This window comes from Cervus canadensis, chromosome 27 (assembly GCF_019320065.1).
Source record: "Cervus canadensis isolate Bull #8, Minnesota chromosome 27, ASM1932006v1, whole genome shotgun sequence".
In the NCBI taxonomy this organism is placed as follows: Eukaryota; Metazoa; Chordata; class Mammalia; order Artiodactyla; family Cervidae; genus Cervus; species Cervus canadensis.
The window spans coordinates 22,666,354-22,690,630 of record NC_057412.1 but is presented as its reverse complement, the minus strand read 5'-3'; the positions used below and the strand labels follow the sequence as shown (position 1 = coordinate 22,690,630).

The following is a 24,277-nucleotide window of genomic DNA, read 5'->3' as shown; positions in this document are numbered from 1 at the left end:
AACTCCTTCCCTCCCCACCGTCCCATCCCACCCACCTGGTTAACTACAAAGCATCAAGCTATACAGCATATCCCTAGTAATAGCTATATCAGCCATTCCCTGAGCTATAGAGCAGAAGGACACATCCACCATGGAGGATAATATAAAGGTTCCCTAAAACACTAAAAATGGAACTACCACACGATCCAGCAACCCCACTACCGGACATATACCCCGAGAAATCCATAGTAAAAAAGACACATGCCCTCCAATGTTCACTGTAGTACTATTAACAATGCTCAGGATATGGAAGCAACCTAAATGTCTATCAACGGATGGATAAAGAAGATATGATACAGATATAAATAGAAAATTACTCAACCATTAAAATGAATGAAATTGGGTCATTTGTAGAGACTTGGATGGACCTAGATCTGTCATACAGAGTGAAGAAAGTCAGAAATTTCTACTGGTTTTCATTACATGTATAGAAGTAAAAGGTAAACCAATAGCAAACATGCTTGAAAGGGAGGAAATGAAATAATATTTTCTAAGATACAATATAGGCCAGTCCTAGAGCAATCATTGCAAAAATAAGTATACTTAGTAGTTCAATAGTGAGTATAAAATATTCTACAGAAAGTTATCTTATTCATCCTAAAGAAATTAGCAAATTTGGAAAAATAAGAACAAATTCAATTTAAAAAAAAACACAAAAAGGGCAGTTCTAAGCTACAACACATTGATGATCACACTGAAGATAATAAATACTCCAAAATAAAAGCCAGAGATTTTCATATTGGATAAAAAATAAAACTGAACAATATGTAATTTAAATAATAGAAATGTACATTAAATACAAAGATATAGGAGTTTAAAGGACAGAAAAAATAAAAAAAAACCACAAAGACTTATAAGGCTGTACTAACATCAGAAAGTAAGTTCCAAGACAAAGAATCTTACTAGGAAATAATGTGGGGCATTTCATAATGAAAAAGCGTAAGTTAACTAAGACAACAATACTAATATGCACTTAGTTAAAACAGAGTAGCAAAGTACATGAAATAAAAACTTACAAACAAAAATAAGAAATATACAAATTTATAATTATACTGAATTTTTAGTCTTTCTTATTTATTAAAAAAATAAGTAAACAGAAAATAAGTAAGGACCTGAATAATACTACCAACTGATTTGACTGATATTTTTAGAACATTCCATTCCAAATTAGAAAAATAAAAATGAACCTATTTTTTAAATATACAAGGAACATTAACTAAGGTGAAATTCTGGGCTATAAAATATTTAAAAAGCTAAATTCATGCAAAATATACTTTCTGATCTCAGTGAAATTAAATTAGAAATCAACAAAAAGCTATATGGAAAATAGTAAAACATTTGGAAATTTAATAACACATATCCAAATAACTTCTGCAAAAATCAACAATTTTTACAGAAACTAAAAAATGTTTTCAACTTTATGATAAATGGAAACACAACACATCAAATTTCTAAAATCATCTGAATAAGTGTTCAGAGGAAAATTTAAACTTTAAATATTCACAATAAAGACACAAATCATTGATTTATTCTCAATCATTTTGATCTTAAGAAGCAACATTAAAGTAAACAGAAGAAAGAATATCAGAAATTGCTTAATTAGAAAACAAATAAATAAAACTAACAAAGCCAAAACTTGGTACGTTGAATGTATTAATAAAATTGATAGATCCTTATCAAGATTCAAATTTGAGAGAGGGTGAAAAGAGAGAGAGGGTAGGTGGGCAATGAAAAAGGAGAATAGAGAGAGCATCAATCCATAGTATTTAAGAACAAAAGAGAAGTCATTACTGCTCATCCTTCAAACATTACAGTTAAAGGTATTACAAAACTAAGGAGATAGTGCAAATAAACATTTCATAATAAATTCAACAATTTAGACAGATTAGACAATTTCATTGACGGGCAAACATGAAAACTCCATTTACCACATGCAACAGGGAAGAAAAAAATTGAATAAATATAAATTCACAACGATAAAAATAATGACAGAGAAAACTCTAGGCACAGATATCATCATTGAACTCTAAAAGCATTTAAGGAAGAAACAGTACCAGATCTACCAAAACTATTACAGAATGTAAAGGAGGAGGGAATATTTTCAAACTCATTAAAGCTAGCATTCCTGATTCAAAACCTGACAAAGACATTAGAAGAAAACTACCGATCAATATTCCTCATGAATGTAGATGCAAATCCTTTACAAATGCTAGTAAATCAGATCCAGGAGCATCTGTGAAAAGCATAATATAAGTCCTGACCAAGTGGGATTTTATCCCAGGAATACAAGTTTATTTACCTTTGAATCTATTCACTAGAATTTACCGTGTTAACACAAATAAGAAGAAAGAAAACATATGATTATCTGGATACACTCAGAAAAAATATTAAACTATTAAAACAGATAAATGAAGAAGTTAGTAAGGTCATAAAAGGATAACACATAAAATTAAATTTTCATATAACATAAAATAGTTGAAAAATGAAATTTTATAAATCCATTAATAATAGTATAAAAAAACATTAAATACTCCAGAAAAATTTTAACAAAACATATGTTAAGGTCATACACTGAAAGCTACAAGATATTGTTGAGGAAAATAAAGATATATAATGGAGAGGTATATCATGTTCTCAGAGAGAAACAAAGACTATTAAAATAGTTAACCTTTTCAATTTGGTGTATAGATTCACTGCATTTTCAATCACAATTCCAATATAATTTTGTAGAAACTGACATGCTGATTTGAAAAGTATATGGAAAAACAAAAGGTCTGGAACAGTGAAAACAATTTTGGAGAAGAAAAGGATATAGTATTCACATTATTTGACTCCAAGACTTTCTATAAGCTATTAGCAATCAAGACAGAGTAGTTTGGCTTATGAAGACATATAAAGAAATGGAATGACATAGAGAATCCAGAATGGATGCACACATATAAAACTAACTGGGGAAAGGAAAGCTTTTTCAGTGAAAGAATGCCTAGGTATTTTAATTTTACATATGGAAACAAATAAACCTCAACCCTCAAACCACATGCAATTTCTTTAAGACAAATTATAGACCTAAGCATACAATCTAAAACTGTAAAGCTTCTGAAAAAAATATTTGCTCTCTAGATGTAGGGCACAGTTTCTTAGAAAGCACTAAACATGAAATAAAATTGTGATAAATTATACATCACGTACATTTAAAAGTTTTGCTCATCCAAAAGATGATATTAAGAAAAGGAATGAGAAAGCCATAAACTGGGAGAAAATATTTGCAAAAAAATCTATGACAGCAAACATATCAAAAATGAACAAATAACTTCTCTTAATCAGTAACAAAAGACAAAGGGCACCATTTTTAAAAAGCAAAGAAATTTTACAAAGGAAAATATGGGAATGGTCAATAAGCACACATGAAGTTGCCCAACATCATTAGTCATCACAGAAAACTGAAGCTAAAATGACAGTGAGGGGACTCTTAAACTCACTGCAGTGACTATAATGACAGATGGCAATATCAAATGTCAGTGAGGATGTAGAAAAATTGGGAGTCATATTCTTTCGGAGTGAGAGTACAAAATTATACAATATGAATAAATATTTACTTTTCTTATAAACTCAAATACATCAGTGCTGTTACCCAGAAATTCTACTTCTGGGTCATTCTCCACAGGAAATAAAAACATATATCCTCAAAAAGACTTACACATTCTCTCAAGAGAAAAACAGAGAAACAAAATATGATACGTTCACACATTGAATACTGCTCAGAAACAAAATGTATGAATTGCATAATACATATATGTGAGGATCTCAAAAATATTACATTTAGTGAAGGAAGTCAGACACAAAATACTATATTCTGTACAATTCCATTTATATATATTTCAAGAAAAGTCAAACATAATCCATGGTGATAGGGAGCAATTTTCTATAATGATGATAGTAGACTGAACAGGGATTTCTTCTTTGGGATAGTTTATTTGGATTACAAAGTTTTTTGGGGGCTGTTTCTGTTTAATTTTTGACATTTCTCTGGCTAAGAGAAAGCATATAAATGTGAAACATAACACCCCTTCTTCAATAACTGCCTCATTTCCCACTATATTTCAAAGGCATCAAAATTACAAATGAAACTACTGATTAAAAATAATTTTCAAAACAACTTTCAGCATTTAAACTCTTAATCATTATGATTTTAAGAAGTTTGTGGATATCAAAGAGCATGAACAATTGCTAAACTTTTTTGTTAGAAACTCTAGTCATAACTATTTGCCTATATGATGTGTGTATCATATTACTCATTATTTACCAAATACCGACCTTTGGGATGTAGATTCAAAAAAATAATCCACCTTGTTACCAGCTGACTGATTCTAAAGCACAGATTATATAGATTGGTACTCACCAATTATTATTGGCTGTGGCTCACTTTTTACTCCAACTCCGGCACTGGTACTAGCTGCAACCTCTACCCGGTACTGAATACCTGGGAATAATCCACCAATGATTACAGATCGAATGGCTGCATCCACAGTTTTGTTGATGTGGAATCGTGTTTCATTCCCCAGACACCAGATCTATAGAAATGTAAAGTGAATATCAAAAGAATATAAAATTATCTTTTCTGGTAATTAGTTCATTATAATTGATTAAATTTTTTAGTAGTGACCAGTCTATTTTCTAGGCTTATTTGTAAATCACATTTTTCAATGCCTTAGTCTATATATATATATATATATATATATATATAAAATGTATATTTGTGTGTGTGCATGTGTGCACATGTGTGTTTGTATGTGTGTGTATTAAAGGAAAAATAAAAGAAAGTAAAAGTATGCAGCATTCCTTTGTATTTTACAAGGAACACTGAATACTTGGGACTTCTCTGGTGGTCCAGTGGTTGAGTCCATGTTACCACTGGGGATTCAGGGGCATGGGTTTGATCCTGGTCAGGAAACTAAAATCCTGCATGTTATTAGGAGTGGCCAAAAAAACCCAAAAATACCCCACACACTGAATGCTCACAGAACTATGATTCAACTTCCTCAACACCTCTGCAAAGTCTGGAAAATTGTCCTTGGTTGCAAACAGTATTTAGGTATGGATTAAAATGCATTTATTCCTCTGGTTAATTCATTTATCAAGATTTACTATGCATATAATATATTAAAATATGGTGATTATGAGTTGTAGTATCCAAAGTACATAGGTGCATATCTAAGTAATTTGTATTTCATTTAATAAAATATTAACTTACACAGAAGTAGTTAACAAGATTAACTGACTAAAGTTATAGGTATTGACTGAGATAAAATTAAAGTCAATATTTACATTGACAGTAATAAATCTTAATATTGATCAAAACATATCTACACACAAATACACATGCATGAGAATGAACGGAGTGGTGGGAAGTCTTTAAACACTGCTGTGAGGGACGCTAGGCTTGCACTTCCAATAAGAATTAAATTTAAAGTCATATTTTCTTTTGGGATATGAAAATCTACTTGTAAAATGTGTTGTAAAAAATTCTGTGTACCCTTATTTCTATTTCTATCATATAGAATTTATAATCTGCATGGGGAGACACAAGGAGGAACATCTACAATTTGTTTCTGAAATAGGTAAATTAATGATACTTTTTCTTTAAATTAACATAATGACTTTGAATTTCAGACTTCTTTTAGTCTATGAAACCTAAGTTACTAATGCAAGAATATTAAATGTTACCAAAATATACTCATTTGTACCAAAACAGGACAAACTCCTATGAGTGAGAAAATTTACAACTTATGAAAAATTACCATGTTGTGAAAAAAATAAATATTTAAATAAATGGAATTTGAAGATATTTAGTCCTAGATGATACAAAAGTAAAATCCTAAACAAATTAAAGCACAGACACACACACCAAGGTAGATAATTCTTTGCTTTTAAAACAATGTGTCTTAGTTCAGTTCACTAGCTCAGTCATGTCCGACTCTGCGACCCCATGAACCACAGCACGCCAGGCCTCCCTGTCCATCACCAACTCCCGGAGTTTACACAAATTCATGTCCGTTGAGTCAGTGATGCCATCTAACCATCGCATCCTCTGTTGACCCCTTCTCCTCCTGCCTTCAATCTTTCCCAACATCAGGGTCTTTTCAAATGAGTCAGCTCTTCACATGAGGTGGCTAAAGTATTGCAGTTTCAGCTTCAACATCAGTCCTTCCAATGAACACTCAGGACTGATTTCCTTTAGGATGGACTGGTTGGATTTCCTTGCAGTCCAAGGGACTCTCAAGAGTCTTCTCCAACATCACAGTTCAAAAGCACAATTCTTCGGTGCTCAGCCTTCTTTATAGTCCAACTCTCACATCCATACATGACTACTGGAAAAACCATAGCCTTGACTAGATGGACCTTTGTTGGCAAAGTAATGTACCTGCTTTTTAATATACTGTCTAGGTTGGTCATAACTTTCCTTCCAAGGAGTAAGTGTCTTTTAATTTCATGGCTGCAGTCACCATCTGCAGTGATTTTGGAGCCTCAAAAAATAAAGTCAGCTACTGTTTCCACTGTTTCCCTATCTATTTGCCATGAAGTGATGGGACTGGATGCCATGATCTTAGTTTTCTGAATGTTGAGCTTTAAGCCAACTTTTTCACTCTCCTCTTTCACTTTCATCAAGAGAATCTTCAGTTCTTCTTCACTTTCTGCCATAAGGGTGGTGTCATCTGCATATCTGAGGTTATTGATATTTCTCCTGGTAATCTTGATTCCAGATTGTGCTTCATCCAGTATGAATGTGTCTTAATGCTTATAAAATTTCAGAATTTATGTAATTATGCTATTACAAAAGCACTTCTTATTTTCTTAGACCCATTTCTTTATAAAGTGATGGGAATAATTTTAAAATAAATTCTTATGCAAATTTAGTCCATTTGCTTCAGTAACTTAACCATTTACTTAGGAAAACTACTTCAACAATTTTTTTTTCCTAGAAGTAATAATGTTTAGAATAAAATTATTCAGCTTAATTTCACATACCAAGTATGAATTTCTGGGGTGAGGTAGAGTGTCTAGTTTTCTTTTCTAATAAATGTACTTAGTATGTTATTGTCAGAATTCTACAAATATTTATTAATGGCCAAAAAAAACATAGTTTTGAATTTTTACAAGGTTTAATGATATGTTTTACTCTCCCATGTGGTCTAATCATATCACAATTAATCAGAATCATTTCTCAAAGTTAGACAACTTGTGTTTCTCAAATGATGTCTCTCAAATGATGGTGAAGAAACAATGGATATATTCTGTTTCTAAATAGCAACAAATTCATCAGTTGAAAAATGAAAGCTTTCTAAAATTTGTTTTTTCAATGGCTCCCTTTTCTCAGGGCTTCCCTGATGGCTTAGTGGTAAAGAATCGCCTGCCAATGCAGGAGATGCGGATTCAATCCCTGGATTAGGAATCCCTGGTGGCTGAGATGGTAGAATTCCCCTGTAATGTGGGAGACCTGGGTTCAATCCTTGGGTTGGGAAGGTCCCCTAGAGGAGGTCATAGCAACCCACTCCAGTATTCTTGCCTGGAGAATCCCCATGGACCGAGGAGCCTGGGGGGGTCCATAGGGTCGCAAAGAGTCAGACATGACTGAGCACCTAAGCACACAGCTCTTAAGTGAAATATTTTTCAGAACCTCGATAACTTGGTAAAAGCAGAATTTAGAGTGGGAGATGCTACGTCCTATCTCCATCCCAACAATACAAACCTGCAAAGCATCTTTTTATGAGAAAACATTTTAAAAATAGCTGCTCTAAGGCCTTTGGTCTTCCTCGGTAGCTCAGTGGCAAAGAATCCACCTGCAAAAGCCTGCCAATGCTTGTCAATGCAGGCGGTGAGAGTTCCATCCCTGGGCTGGAAAAATTCCCTGGAGAAGGAACTGGTAACCCACTCTGGTGTTCTCGCCTGTAGAATCTCATGAACAGAGGAGCCTGGCTGGCTACAGTCTATGGGATTGCAAAGAGTCGGAGGAACAAGACTTAGCAGCTAAACAGCATAATCCCATTACAGAGAAATCTAACAAAGATGAAGACAGTTTCTGGGATAGGGCTTCACTATCTACCCTATACTCCATCTCTGTAAATTCCTGAGGTTCTGCAACCACGTTATATAAATATTTATATATATATATATATATATTATATAATAACCACTGCACTAGTATGGTTTACTTGTCCAACTGAGTCTGTGCTATTTGTGAGCCTGGATTTAGGTTCTATGAATTCTGTGCATTTGCTTCTTTATGAGTCGCACAAACATATATTTCTTTACACTCAAACTCAGTAACAGGGCCACCAGAAATAGTCCCCATCCACATGACCCTGAGACTTCTCTGGGAACTTTTATCTGTGAACCTTCCTTCTTCATCCAGGCCTTACCTTGTATTCCTGGATAATTCCATTCTGATGATCTGGAGGAGGAGGATCCCAGGAAACACTAATACTTGTGCTATTGTGGCTTCCAACAGTCAGCACAGTGACAGATTGTGGAGGGGCACTTGGGGCTGCAGAAGAAGTCATTACAATAAACACAAACTATAAGTCTTAATGTGCATTAATGCTGCTACAGAATATGAATATAAAGACAAGATGCAAGAGGTTCTTGTTTCTAGTAGTTCTGAATTAACAGCGAGTGTTTAAAAATAATCCTTTAAATATAATGGATAGATTTAAAGCAAATAAAACAGCTACGGTAATATGTCCTCAACAATAAATTTAACAGTTAATATTCGAATGAGTGTCTCCTATATGTCCAGAACAGAGGTAAGAGTAAGATTTAATTTTCACAATAAAAATAAAATTCTCATGAAAAAAATTCACAGGAAATAAAAAACAACTCATGTTAGTTTTACAGATAAGGAAAAGGAAGCCTACTATAATAGACTTATCTAATTCAAACAGTGAGGGAGAACTTGAACCAGGTATGTCTGATTTTAGAACATTGACTCTTCTGACTCTAATAGACTCCTCTTTTGAAAAACAAACAAGCAAAACAATAACAACAACAAAAACACTGCTATCAAAAGTATTCTGAGAGGTTGCATTTCAAAATTTCACCAGTCATTATTTCTGAGTAGTAGCATTACTGACGATCTTTTTGTATTGTTTTGGTTTGCATTTATACATAAAAACAGAAACATAGCTATAAATTTCACCAACACAGAGAAAAGACAGTTTTGTTTTCATAATGAGAAACAATTGATTGTTGTAAGCTGATTCATAATTTAAGATTTGAAATTTATTTTACATTGATGGGCAAGGAACTCTGAAGATATTAATGAAAATGGTTCATGTTGGATCAAATGTGAAATGGACAGATTTTAATTTCCTACAGTTCTCTTCCTTTATGGTTTTTCCCATAACTAATTATAATTATACTAAGAAAAGATGAATAAGAAATAATTCTTGGTTTTGGACAGTAGTAGTATCTCCTATCCAGTGTATTTGAGAGCTAAGTCATACTAATTTTCCTGGAAAACATCAATTCTCAGTATAATTCTGAGTTTAAGCCAAAAGTTGAAAAAGCAAATCAAAGCACTAACCCTTTGAAGCAAAAGTCATATAGTTCTGAGGTAAGAAAGAATTTTTACATGTAAGATTAATGTTTTCATAACTACATGATTTAGTTCTTTGAAAATGTGTACACTTTAATCATAAAAGATTTTTAAAAGCTTACCAATAAAGTTTCCCATGTTTGATAAATTATCACAACACATTTCACTGAAGTATGGTCAGTGCAGAAAACACACACAGACAAGTTACCACAATACTGCTCTTTATTACTCCTCTGTGTGATAATGCTGGTCCGAAATGTGGCACAATGACATAAATCCAACTGTTTGCCTACTGGTTTTGTAGTCATTAAGTAGACTATATTGAAAAGTAACACTTTGGAGAACTGGCTTCTCATTTCCCTTACTGCTGGAGTGGCGAGAACACGGTGCCTATTTCCTGACAGGTCAATTATTACACAGATGTGAAAGAACCCACTCATCGTTCCCTGACACAGCCCAGCTGAGTCCCATTTGTTCCCTTCAGAAGCCACAGATAGAGCAGATGAACGTAAATCTAACGGTGACAAATGTCTGTTCCGGAGGAAAAGTCTAACTGCAGTGAAATTGATTTTTGGAAGTGTGCTTCAAACATAGCATTCTGTACGAAATTTGCCCACCCCACTCATTAGTTTTATACATTTTCCACATAAAGCAAAATTTAATGGGAGACAAAGATCCTATTATTAATTTTTAGTAATCTTTTCTTTATAAATCCTAAAGGTCAATTAATGATGCCTTTAAAACTATGCACTTCTCCCATGTCAGTATATCACACTGTAAACCAATGTGAAGATAACCTTTCTCTGTGTTGCTAATTATAAGATATATATAATTTAAAGGCTCTTTGGTTGGAGATGTATATCTGTATGTTAGCATGAACAATCTACACATATTTTCTTAAGGCTGCTTTTATACTGATTTATATAAAATATGTTTAGAAAAAAGGCTTTTTACTTGCAGGATACATAAAATCAGCAGAGAAGCAGAAAAGGTGGGGATTTATTATACTTTGCATATGACGTTTTGTACTTTGATGATACCATTCATTGCCAACTTCTAGTTTAGGAAAGGGGACACTAGAAAATGGACTGCTGCTGCTGCTGCTAAGTCGCTTCAGTCGTGTCCGACTCTGTGCGACCCCATAGACGGCAGCCCACCAGGCTCCCCCGTCCCTGGGATTCTCCAGGCAAGAACACTGGAGTGGGTTGCCATTTCCTTCTCCAATGCATGAAAGTGAAAAGTGAAAGTGAAGTCGCTCAGTCGAGTCCGACTCTTAGCAACCCCATGGACCGCAGCCTACCAGGCTCCTCCATCCATGGGATTCTCCAGGCAAGAGTACTGGAGTGGGGTGCCATTGCCTTCTCCAGAAAATGGACTAGTTGAGACTATATTAATTTTATGTCCATCGCAGATTGATTTTAAACTATCTGCAACAAGAAAAGTTACCAAGGGGAAATGGAGAGGGGATATCATTAAAAAGAATGCTATTGCAAACATTCAAACGGCCTTCCGGATTAGAAATGATGAATCCGACTGGCAGAGCTCATAGGGAAGGAGGCTTATAAAAGGGAATGTCATGCTTTACTACACCAAAAACAGAGAAGTGACAAAGAATAGCCTTTGTACTTGACTTTCCATTAGTCTGTCCTTTAATGAAGCCAAATGAGCTAAAGCCATGTGTGAAAACAAAAAGGGAAAATATTATAACCAAATTCCAGTGTATAGGCAAACAAGAGTTGAAGCTAATGTTTCCTTAAGAAAAATTCAAACTACTTGAATGCCAGTTTGTAATCAAACAGGACCCTATGGTGCCTTCCTGGGACATGTCTTCCCCCTTATCCTCCGCTTTAGTCCCCCTCTCTGAAGTACCTACATAGCAGTATTTGATGCACATTTCCTGAGTTGTTTTACAGATGTGGAAAAGCCCCCACAAAATGGAAGATGTTAACTGCTCGATGACCATAAGCACACAGCCCCAGGACTACTGGAGTCTAAAGACTGATATTATTAACCCCTGTGATTCCACCCTATTACCTCACCATCAGCCAATAAGAGAACTGTGTATGAGCTGACCATAGACCCTTCGACTTCCCACTACCCATATCTGGCTTTATGTTTTGCTGAAAACTTTGGAGGTGGTCAGGGCTTTTTAAGGCATAAGCCACCCATCTCCTTGCACAGCCCTGCAATAAACCTTTCTCTGCTCCAAACTCCGACATTTTGGTATGTTTGGCCTCACTGTGCGTTAGGCACACAAACCTGCACTAACAATTTTTGAGTTGTTAGATTCTATGGACTTCTCAGAATAAAAGGAGAAAAACGACACTTCTCAGGCTGACTTTTAGAATTCTCTATTGGTACTCTTCTAAAGAAGATGATAAAACTAGAACTTCAACAGAAGTTGATTTCATTATGGTATAAGGATGGTTCATGTTAGAAATCTGAATACTGACCTTCTTCAGTAGTACGAACTGTTTTAGATTCACTATCCATTCCTTGGAACTCATTAAAATATGGTCGGACTTTAATTTCGTAAGTCACCCCCTTTTTCAGATTGACTAAAACAGCACTTCTCTCAGTTGGGATTTTGGCATCTAAATTCTGCCATGTTGTTGTAGCCTGCAGGCCTGAAGTCTGACGGTACATCACTCGGTAGCCTTGAATAAACTGGGGTTGGCGATCAACCTACAAGACAAAGCAAAAAGCTTTTGAAACCAAATAGAAATGTCCAAGCAATGCCATGTCTTTCTAATTCATCACCCTGCTTCCAATATCCTCTTTCAGTTCTGAGTTCACATGCTTCCAAGTTGTTACTTCCAAAATGAAGAGTGGAACTACATCCCCACCCTGTTTAAAACATTTCATAGTAGTTAAGATACTCATTAATTAAAATTCTTTGGATTAGCACAAAGGCCTGTCAATATTTCTAGTTTTGTCATTTATCTGTTTGTCCTTCTACTGTATTCCACAATTCTCATTTTTGTGGTTTTATATGTAGTGTGCTATTTGTCAGGAATCTCCATTATCACCCCTTGTTCATTCACTAATACCTTTACTCACTCAAACATTTTCTGAGTTCCTATTAAGAGGTGTCAGTTATTCTGTTAAACTCTGAGGATAAAAATGGAGAATGAAAGGAGGGTCACTCCCTGGCCTCCTGGTGCATAGAGTTCAGGTAGAAGGTGGAAATTATCTCATGATCACTCAAACAATGGGAAAGTTACATTCATAACAAACAAATATGATGTTTTTTATGATGTTATGAATGAGATGCACTAGCAGATAAGAAAGCCTAGAGTGGAGAGGAAGTTGATTGATCAGGGAGACAGTTTCCCAGAAAAAGAACAAGTGCTGAGATCTGCATGGAAAGTTAAGATTTGTACAGAGGAAGAAAAGTAGGAACAGTGTGTATAAAATTCCTGTGGCTGGAGGAAGCATATAAAAGAGACTCAGAGTTGTGGAGCTACAGCTCCTGTTTTAAAAGCATATGAAAAATTTATAGTGATTAACAAATATTAAATAAAAGACATTTATTAAGTTAACAACTTCAGGGTCCTCTAATAGTCCCACTGTTAGCACAATTTAACAGTTTTCTTGATTCTCTCATTCATTTGAAGTACGGAGGATAAAGAGTTGTTTTTAATAAAAATCTGAAAATCTGAACCTGAAAACTAATATCAAAAATCAAAAAACAAGTTCTTGTTTTACATTTATTGAACACTTTTTATTGGAGTTTTATTACTGTTTCATTTCATGGAGAAAGGGACTTTTAGCTTTTTCAACATTTGAATGTTCTGCTAATTTTTAGAAATGCTTGACTTAAATATAATTATCACAGCACCTTCTTCAATTAATATTTCATATACTATAGTTTAATAGCCATATTCTAAGAAGTCTTTAGCTTGACATATTTCATTGTCAAATAAAACGTAAAATTCAATGGAGATGAGACGGAGTAACCCTATTTTAGGAAGGCTGAGAAAAGAGAGAAAATAAAGACGGTGATGATGGAAATGGCTATTTCAGTTTTTTAAAAATGTCTGTATCCAAATGTTAACACATAGTAACACAAATGATACTCTTTCATGTAATAACTTCTGGCATTTCTTTATTAGTTGCAGCATTTTAAAATATTTTTTAAGTGAAGACAGAAAATGTACAAACACAGAACCTCAATAAAAATACAGCAAGACAAAGGGCTATGTTTTTGGTATGTAGAATGTTCATGCTAGAAAAATCCATAAAGTTGGATTTGCGTGAGCATGTGTGTTTCTAAGTATAGCAAATTCCGGTTTCACAGATGAGTCTCAACAAGTAAGAATTCCTTCACCCACATGACAGCTTTTCTAACTCTTAAAGATTTGTGGAATTAGTACTACACTTGTATGAGGCTATGTCAAAGAAAAGTAAGCTCAGTTCTGATACCAAAGCTCAGGATCTCTGAATGCTCATCCATGCTACCAGTTTGTGTTCATACCAAAGTACATATTTATCGAAAAGCAGAAGTTCTCTTGACATTATAAAACAAGGAAACTAAAATGCAAAAAGCTAAATTTATGACAGCCAAGGAGAGATGCCTTTCATCATAACTGTCAATGTTCAAAAAAATCCCTGTGGCATATGTTAAAACAACATCAAGCTTGCATTTTATAAACTTTTCTGCATTCACTTTAAGGGAATTTATATACTGAAAGAAAGACATAACTCACAATAATAGCTTGTTAATACTGAAAGAAGCAAGCTGTGTTTTTAAGAAGAACATTAAGCAGCTGTTTCCAGATGAAGGGAGTCTGTAAATCAGGGTAAATTGGTTTTATCCATGTTTGGTTTTCATTAATTAAGTGTTTCAGGACTTTATGAAGCTAATGTTTACTGCACATTGCTTTGCTCACTTCAGTGTATACTGCCTTCACTGTTCTAATGGCCTACTTAATAGCTAAATACTTTAACTTGATTTTGGGTGGCTGCTATACATACACGCTCCACCTTCTTTTCAGAAGGAAAATTTGTTGTTACAGGTGAAAGCAAAAATGAAAATGCTGCACATCACGTGTTTAAAAACAGGTGAGATTTTAACGAATACGTGTTCTACACCACTGATTTTGGTGAACCTTCTGACGAGTGATCACTTTCAAGTTAAACCATATGCTTGTCGCTAGTTTTATTAACATTCTAATTAAAAGAAGGAAGATTTTCTTTTAGAGTCTATTATAATTGTGACAGAATTCCGAGGTGGCTCAGTGGTAAAGAATCTGCCTGCAATTCAGGAGATGCAGGAGAATGAAGGTTTGATCCCTGGGGTCAGGAAGATCCCCTGGAGGAAGAAATGGCAACTCACTCCAGTATTCTCACTCTGTCTATGGGAAAATCCCACGGACAGAGGAGCCTGGTGGGCCACAGAACATGGGGTTGCAGAGTGGGACACAAATGAGCACTCACACACACAAACCATCTCCATAATCAGAGTTTGGCCACAAAACCATGGGTTTATTAAATTAAAAAAAAATCAGTATTATCTGAAATCTGAATAAAAGAGTATTAGGAACATGTGAAGAGAGTCTCAATATTCAGGTTATCAGATCTCAATTGAGTGATGGTTTAGCTTTTTAAATGTTTTGAGTCTGTTTACTTAATTTACACAAATAATAAAGCACCTTTCAAGTTTTAGAGTTGCACAATGATAGAGCATTGTTATGTAAGGGATACACTGGAAAAAAGGGAGCACATTCGTGGCCCCCAAATCTGCACATTCATTAAAAGGTTAAAGCGAGACACTTAATATCTATCATTTCAATTGTAAAAATTCCGTTCATACTGAAAATTCAGAGTGAATTTCCTTTGGTGGGTCTAGCCTGCTGAGTAACAGATCTGGGTTTAACTGAGTTCTGAGATTCTAGTTCACCAAAGCACCCTTTCAACTCCAGTAGCTGTGACATTTAAGGGCCAAGAGACCTGTAATTCTTGTCCTTGAATAAAAACAAAACACTCTCACACACAAACTAGAATAATGACTTTAAAGTAAGAGATTTATTGCTACTTTCTTTGTGAAACAGTCAGTATCATCATTTTTACCCACCCTCATTATAAGAGCAGTCATTTTAGAAAGTAGCCTTTGCTAAATTTTGTTGGTTTGAGATTAGACATGTGGGGTAGGCACATAGTTTTTCCAGTTCAAACGTCCTATGTGTTTGGTAACAGGATCCTGCCAACTATTGATAAACTACATCAGCTGACCTCTAATTGAAATACATGGGCTGGGGAATGTATTTCTTTTCTCAAACATCAACATGCCTGAAATTTAAGTACTAACAATGTGACAACTCACAGAACATACACATTTAGCAAGTTGAAAATATGACATGAAATATTTGGTTATAATTTCTTTGGCCACAGATCTGCTCTCCAGTCTAACTTTATTTCACTAAGTTATACTTGTCAAATATATACTTACCTTATGTGTAAATACAAATTTATGGAGAATTTGTGATATAGTCAAACACTTTCTTAAAATAAAAAAATTAAAATGTATGAAGACAACTGATTTGATCATTCAATGGACAGTTATTGAAAAAGAATTTCACAATAAACGTTCTGCTCTGAGAAAAACAGAAGTGAAAATTTGAACTTTGGACTCACAAAACTCAAGCTCATGAGGGAGAGATATATAGACTAGTAATAACACGTTTCTTGGGATATAAAGATGAATATGACAAGGTCCCTCTCCTGGAAGAACCCAGACTACTGACCTACAATTCTGAGCTACTTTGATTGATTCTTTTAAACTCTGTGACTTTTAAAGTGATTAATTTCATAAACATAATGATTTTGATTCTTTACCCAAATCATCCCCACATTTAGAAGCAGCTTAAAAAAGCAAACCTTTAAAACTCAGAATAAAGCAGAGAAGACTTTTTTCAGAGGAGAAAAATCTGGTGTTAAAAATACAAGCATTTCCTTGGCTTTATTATTGAATAGTTTTGTATTGAGCCAAAGCTACAGAAAGATGGAAGAGGCATGGCAGGTAATACCCTTTCTGTGCCACTGGAAAAATGATGAGGTCATTACGTCCCTTCATGGGAGCAGAAAAATAGAAACCATTGTACGCCCAAAACAAAATAAGTCAATGTGAAATTATACGAAAAATAAAATTAGAAACAATGCAACCTTCAATAATCATAGCTACTCTTAAAATAAAATTTATTTTTACTTTTTGTTAAAGCACTACCCAGTTTTGTGCTCTCAGACCAAACATTTGACTGGTCTAATTTAGGGAGCAACAACATGCTCCGTCCAAGGTCCTATGTTCAAATTCCATTATTAAAAGGTGTTTCTTCCAACTAAATATTTGTCTACAGTTTAAAGAGAAAAACAAAGAGCAGGTCTACAAAAGGAAACTCTAATCCCATTTTTACCTATACATAGATGTAGGATCCTGGAAGCATTGTTTAACCTGTCTCCATTGGTTTCCTTTTACAATCTACCGTTGTTATTCTTTTTTTTCTTTTTCTTAAGGAATCTTTTTTTTTTCCTTTATTTTTATTAGTTGGAGGCTAATTACGTTACAATATTGTACTGGTTTTTGCCATACATTGACATGAATCAGCCATGGATTTACATGTGTTCCCCATCCTGATCCTCCCTTCCACCTCCCTCCCCATCCCTTCCTTCTGGGTCTTCCCAGTGCATCAGCCCTGAGCACTTGTCTCATGCATCCAGCCTGGGCTGGTGATCTGTTTGCTAAGTCATGTCCGACTCTTTGCAACACCATGGACTGTAGTTCGCCAGGCTCCTTCTGTCCATTGGATTTCCCAGGCAAGAATACTGGAGTGGGTTGCCATTTCCTTCACAAGGGGATCTGCCCGACCCAGGGATCAAAGCTGCATCTCCTGCACTGGTAGGTGGATTCTTTACCACTGAGTCACCAGGGTCTCTCCTTAAAAATATAACTGGACTAAAGAGCCTTAAATGTTAATTCAGTTTCTTCTGTTCTAATACAATAATGCCTCCATATTTCCCCATATAGATGTAGAAAAGCGATAATGACGTTTCTGACACCTGAGGACAGAAGTTAATTACTTCTTCTTTGATGGAAGCCTCTGTCTATAAAATGTGTATATATATATATATATATATATATATGTATATATATATATATATCAGTTATGGCTTTTATCCCTGTGTACCATCATTAAGAAGTTCCACATAAATCACAGCAAGATCCTCTATGACCCACCTCCCAGAATACTGGAAATAAAAGCAAAAATAAACAAATGGGACCTAATGAAACTTAAAACCTTTTGCACAACAAAGGAAACTATAAATAAGGTGAAAAGACAGCCCTCAGATTGGGAGAAAATAATAGCAAATGAAGAAACAGACAAAGGATTAATCTCAAAAATATACAAGCAACTCCTGCAGCTCAATTCCAGAAAAATAAATGACCCAATCAAAAAATGGGCCAGAGAACTAAACAGACATTTCTCCAAAGAAGACATACAGATGGCTAACAAACACATGAAAAGATGCTCAACATCACTCATTATCAGAGAAATGCAAATCAAAACCACAATGAGGTACCATTACACGCCAGTCAGGATGGCTGCTATCTAAAAGTCTACAAGCAATAAATGCTGGAGAGGCTGTGGAGAAAAAGGAACCTTCTTACACTGTTGGTGGGAATGCAAACTAGTACAGCCACTATGGAAAACAGTGTGGAGATTTCTTAAAAAACTGGAAATAGCACTGCCATATGACCCAGCAATACCACTTCTGGGCATACACACTGAGGAAACCAGATCTGAAAGAGACGTGCACCCCAATGTTCATCGCAGCACTGTTTATAATAGCCAGGACATGGAAGCAACCTAGATGCCCATCAGCATACGAATGGATAAGGAAGCTGTGGTACATATACACCATGGAATATTACTCAGCCGTTAAAAAGAATTCATTTGAATCACTTCTAATGAGATGGATGAAACTGGAGCCCATTATACAGAGTGAAGTAAGCCAGAAAGATAAAGAACATTACAGCATACTAACACATATATATGGAATTTAGAAAGATGGTAATGATAACCCTATATGCAAAACAGAAAAAGAGACACAGATGTACAGAACAGACTTTTGAACTCTGTGGGAGAAGGTGAGGGTGGGATGTTTCGAGAGAACAGCATGTATATTATCTATAGTGAAACAGATCACCAGCCCAGGTGGGATGCATGAGACAAGTGCTTGGGCCTGGTGCACTGGGAAGACCCAGAGGAGTCGGGTGGAGAGGGAGGTGGGAGGGGGGATCGGGATGGGGAATACATGTAACTTCATGGCTGATTCATGTCAATGTATGACAAAACCCACTGAAATGTTGTGAAGTAATTGGCCTCCAACTAATTAACAAAAAAAAAAAAAGAAGTTCCGCGTTTTTCTCAAGTAGATTTGTGTCTCTTTAGTGTTTTCCAACATTTACTCCAAAACTGGTCCTCAAAAAATGCTTACTGAACTATGTTTACTCAATGGATTTATTATCAAGAAGACCTTGGGATAATTCTCTTCATTGTGTTTTATAATTCAAACATTATTGATTAAGAACTGATGAAAAATAACCAGTTTTCTGCTCTCAGCTTCTTTTATTGAAGAAACTGATGGAAATAGGTGAAGTAAGTTATTAACCTAAAGAAATCTGCATTCTAAGCAGGTAACATCCTTTTTTTCGAACTTACTCTTCTACTACCACAAAAACAATACCACCACCAACAAAAACAATAACAGAGACATAATTATATTTTCTAATTAATATAATTCTTTCTAATCAATTATAATTGATATAATTCTAATATTATAATTAAAACAAAATGTTTCTAGATATCCCTAGGTCAAATGACCATTACTTACACAACATACAAGATCTATTAACAAACATGGGGCTATGAAAAGTTGTGCTCATTTATCATCCTTATGGAGTTTTAGAGGCTATAATAAAGAGATCTTGAGCATGAATGAAAAGTTGATACTAAGTGAATCAGGCAGAAGACAGCACATTATCTGTTTCTTCACAAAACACAGACACACAGATACAAACACATATACAATGGCTAATAATCTCTAACATGAATAATATGGATATTTTTATGCTAGCTATTGCTTTCATTGCAGTGACTATCATGTGATGAAAACATTTTTCATTGTGAAATAATAGCAGGTAGGTTGACATTCAATAATGCATGGAATTGGACATTCATAGCATATATTAAAATATCAATCTATTTCTTAAGATCCATTGATTTTTACTATAAAGTAATTAATTATAATTAATTAATTAATTACTATGTAATTAAAATTATATACTTTTTTGGTACTGTGGGATAATATTCAGCTCCAAGAATATAAAGATAATTGATTTAAATTTAGAAGAAAAGTTCAAAATTAATTTTTTTTGTGCTTCAAGTAACATCATTAAGAAAGTAAAAAACATCACACAGATTGGGAGAAAATATTTACAAATCATACATCTGATAAAGCATCTGCACACAACATGTACAGAACTCTTATAAGACTATACTAAGAAGACAACTCAGTTTAAAAATGGGCAAAGAATTTGAACAGACATTTTGTTAAAGAAGATATACAAATGCTCAATACATACATGAAAGATTCAAAATAGTCATTAAAGAAATGTAAATTAAAATCACAGTAATATACCATGCATACTCACTAGAATGGCTACAATCAAAAAGCCAGGATAACAAGGGTTGTTGAAGATGTGAAAGAAACTAGAATCTTTAAACATTGCTATAGGAGCATAAAATTGTGTAACCTCTCTGAAAAACATTTTGGTAATTTACCCAAACATTAAGAGTTTAATTCAACAATTCCTAAGTATACATCAAGAGAAATTAAAATATGTGTCTATGTGGACACAAGTGTTCATGACACCATTATTCATAATGGCCAAAAGTGGAAAGAACTCAAAGACGAATTAGCTGACAAACAGCTAAACAGATGTATGTGATACATCTATACAATGGAATTCTACTCTGTAATAAAAAGAAACAAAGTACTGATGCATACTACAACTTGGCTGAACCTCAAAAGCACCATGCTGAGTGAAAAAAGCCAGACATAAAAGGTCACATATTGCATGATTTCATTCACATGAAAGCAAGAGGTGCATTCATACAGAGCAGATTAGTGGTTGCAAAGGGCTAAAGTCCGGGGAATGGAGTGGCTGCTCAAGAGCCCAGGGTTTTACTTTGGGATGAGGAAATATTTTAAAACCAGATCCTGGTGATGATTGTATAACTCCGCAAAGATATCAAAAAATACTGAGTTGTATACTTTAACTCTGGTGTGTTAATACATCTCAATAAGACCATGTTAAAATTCAGGAGACAAAACATATTATTTATATTGCAATCTATTTTTATTCTGTTTATACTTTTACCTATTGAATTTTTTTTTCTTTTTTGCCTTTGATTTACCTTGACTTTAAATGGTGAGGGTTTTGATTTTTGGTTTGTTTGCTTTTTTCTTCTCTGGTTTGTTTTCTGAACGGAGTGAAAGAGACTACCATTAGGATGGCCTTTAAAAACTTACCGTCCACGTGACTTGAACAGTGGTGGGAGTCAATACAACCGGAGTATGGAGGCGGACAAGGACGTCTCCGAGTTCTTTCTGGACTTGTCTGTGGTCCACTCCTTGTGCTGGTGGGCTGATATCTAAAGGGATAAACAGTTCCAATCCTTGAAAATTCACAGTGCAACTCCAGTACATATTATATATGCCAATATTACGCCATTAGAAATAATTACAGGGGGAAAATTAAAAATCCTTTGTGATAAACAACGTTAAAGAATATTTATATACATACTACCACTCTAGGATATAAAGTGAGATTTATCTTCACTAAAATAATATTAATAAAAGTGTTGGCGGCCCCTTATCCCCATTCAGTACACTGCTGTGAAAGATCTATTATTTTCTTACTAAAGGATAAAGTGTGGGCTGTAAGACTTCTTTGAAGCATCAGGTTAATACAGATGTTGACACATTGAAGGACTTTCACAAGTTGTTACCGGGGCCAGATTTGAAAACTGCTGTTTAGGAATTTGTTCAATCCCTTTTCCCAATTAGTAGTAGTAGTAGATTGTGTGTTCCTATTTCTGAACCTATTTCAGTCTGGGAGAGTGAAAGAGAAAGTAAGCAGGGGGCCTGGGAGTGAATTATGTGACTGTGTGTGTGTGTGTGGGCACTCAGTTGTATCTGGCTTTTTGCGACCCCATGGACTGCAGCCTGCCACTAAAGGTGAAAAAATGAGGGAAAGAAGGGGAAGAATCCTCCCAAATTCACACAAAAGAATTCTGATGACCAGTTTAACACACTGATAAAATGTTCTATGTAAAATTCTGAACAGTATTCCAATACTGGACAAAAATAACGCTGCTGATTATTTAAAGTGATTGTTGGGGTGAGAAGAACTGGTTTAGAATGACATACTTTCACCATAATCTGTTCTGATCATTTATTCACCATTCACCTAAACATTGTTCCATTTCCCATCCAACAGTTTATACCCTATGTGTCCATTAAGGAAGAAAATAAGATAAATTATAGACATCCAAGTCCATCAAACTGACATCAAACACTGAATTTCACACAGATTCATATCAGCTTCTTCAAGTGGTACACTGCAATGTTGATTTTTTTCTTTAACCACCTCACTTAAGGAAGGAAGTATAATTTAAAATGATTTATTTTCTTAATCTTGCCTTCTCCTGATTTCTCAGGCCACAACACATTACTCTTGCAAATATATTTTTAAGTGCCTATCTCAAAAATAATTTAAACTGGGTGCACTAACTTAAATTGGAACATACAAAATTGAGAACTGGGCTTCCCTGGTGGTTCAGTGGAAAAGAATATCCCTGCCAGTGCAGAAATTAGGAGTTTGATCTTTGGGTCAGGAAGATCTCCTGGAGAAGGAAATGACAACCGACTCCAGTAATCTTACCTGAGAAATCCCATGGACAGAGGAGCCTGGCAGGCTACAGTCCATGGGGTCACAAGAGAGTTGGACGTGACTAAGAGACTAAACAACAACGATTGGGCATTACATTTTGGTAATTTTTTTCTAGCTCTACTTCTTTTTCATCTTTAATGTAACTTTAATATAAACAGCAGAGGGAGTTTTAGACAATATACACAATATATGTACCAATATATCAATATATGTATATATTATTAATATCATGTGAATGCTACTAGTCTTTGCTAATATATCTATGGTTTACTGTGATATGGATGGTACAAGTATTTGCTGACCTACTGAAATAAGAAATTTGTAAATTCTATAGCATTAGTATCTTCAAAAAATAAGAGCTCACATCGCCAAGTGTTCTTTGCAAAGAAGTGCTTGGCAAAATGCAAAGTTGCTTGAAAGTGTGGTGTCAAAAATGATCCTGACATTCAGACACAAAACATGAGTTTTTCTATTAAATATCTGTTAAGGGAGCATAAGTCTTTTGCTCTGTATGGTCTCTCGACTGGAACAAGCCAGATCACAAACAACTTTTCATTAATCTTTGTTGACCTTTTCACAGAGAAGTTATTTTATGAGTCAAGATTTAGCGACTGGCACTGTTATTGAATGATCAAGAAGGGCCGCCAGATTTAATCACACCAAAAGTCTTCCCCATTCTGTGATCTCCCCACTTTCCATTGCAGTGATGCACAAAACCTATTTCTATCTACACAAGTAAAAAATGATCTGAGTACTACAATTTCTTGACTTAAAAACCATACACCTGGAGAAGGAAATGGCAACCCACTCCAGTATTCCTGCCTGGGAAATCCCATGGACAGAGGAGCCTGGGGCTACAGTCCAAAAGTTAGCCAAGAGTCTGACACAACTAAGTGACTAAACAACAACAAAAAATGAAAAGTAAGTGAAATTTTATATTCTTTAGCATGCATATTTCAAGTCATTTATTAGTTCCTCTTCTATTAGTAAAATTACAGAAGTAATGCGTTTGCACTGAAACCAATGAAACAATGCCAAAAAAAAAAAAAAAAACCTTAGTATCTCTGCTTCTCTCCATTCCTCACTCCCTCTTTCTGTGTCCATTTCCTTTTGAGTAATGTCTGCACCTTGTGTATCTCCCCCGTATATTTCTTCATGCTTAAGCATTAACACAAATTATTTTAGTATATTTTTTGCCCAAAAAGCAGATGATACTTTATACATTTCTCTGTAATTTTCTTTTTTACATACAACTGTACATTTTGGATTTTCTTTTGAGTCAGTAAATGATGACTGAACTTAGTTGTTTTAGTGGTTGGAGTATATTCCACACTCTGCTTGTACTGATACCTATTCAACTGCAGTATTTCCCCAGTTGTGATATTTTAGATTGTCTCTTTTCCATTTAAAATTAGTGCTGCAATAAACAGTCATATATTTAAAAAAAAAAAAAACCATACACCTCTTTTTTTTTTTAAGTTCAATAATTAAATTTACTCATTAAATCCACACACATTAAAAGCAAGTGGATCCAGGCAAGGTAAAATAGAACCAGTTTCAGGTCTTCAGATTCCTTGTTGTACTTATTCTTTCTCTCGAGACAGGTTCTTTACCTACAGGCCCTTTATCAT

At 34.7% G+C, this 24,277-nt stretch overlaps 1 protein-coding gene across 6 annotated transcripts in view; it reads right to left on the bottom strand.

The window, feature by feature from the left end:
• The window catches only part of ROBO2 (roundabout guidance receptor 2), a 645,961-nt gene that overhangs the window by 74,943 nt on the left and 546,741 nt on the right, over nucleotides 1-24,277 (bottom strand). For all 6 annotated transcript variants that reach the window (XM_043448631.1, XM_043448630.1, XM_043448632.1 and 3 more), the window contains exons 14-17: nucleotides 21,224-21,345; nucleotides 12,085-12,316; nucleotides 8,457-8,581; nucleotides 4,439-4,610 (exon numbers count right to left, since the gene is read on the bottom strand). In XM_043448631.1, the coding sequence (XP_043304566.1) occupies nucleotides 4,439-4,610; nucleotides 8,457-8,581; nucleotides 12,085-12,316; nucleotides 21,224-21,345 (651 nt within the window). The remainder of the gene's footprint in view (nucleotides 1-4,438; nucleotides 4,611-8,456; nucleotides 8,582-12,084; nucleotides 12,317-21,223; nucleotides 21,346-24,277) is intronic.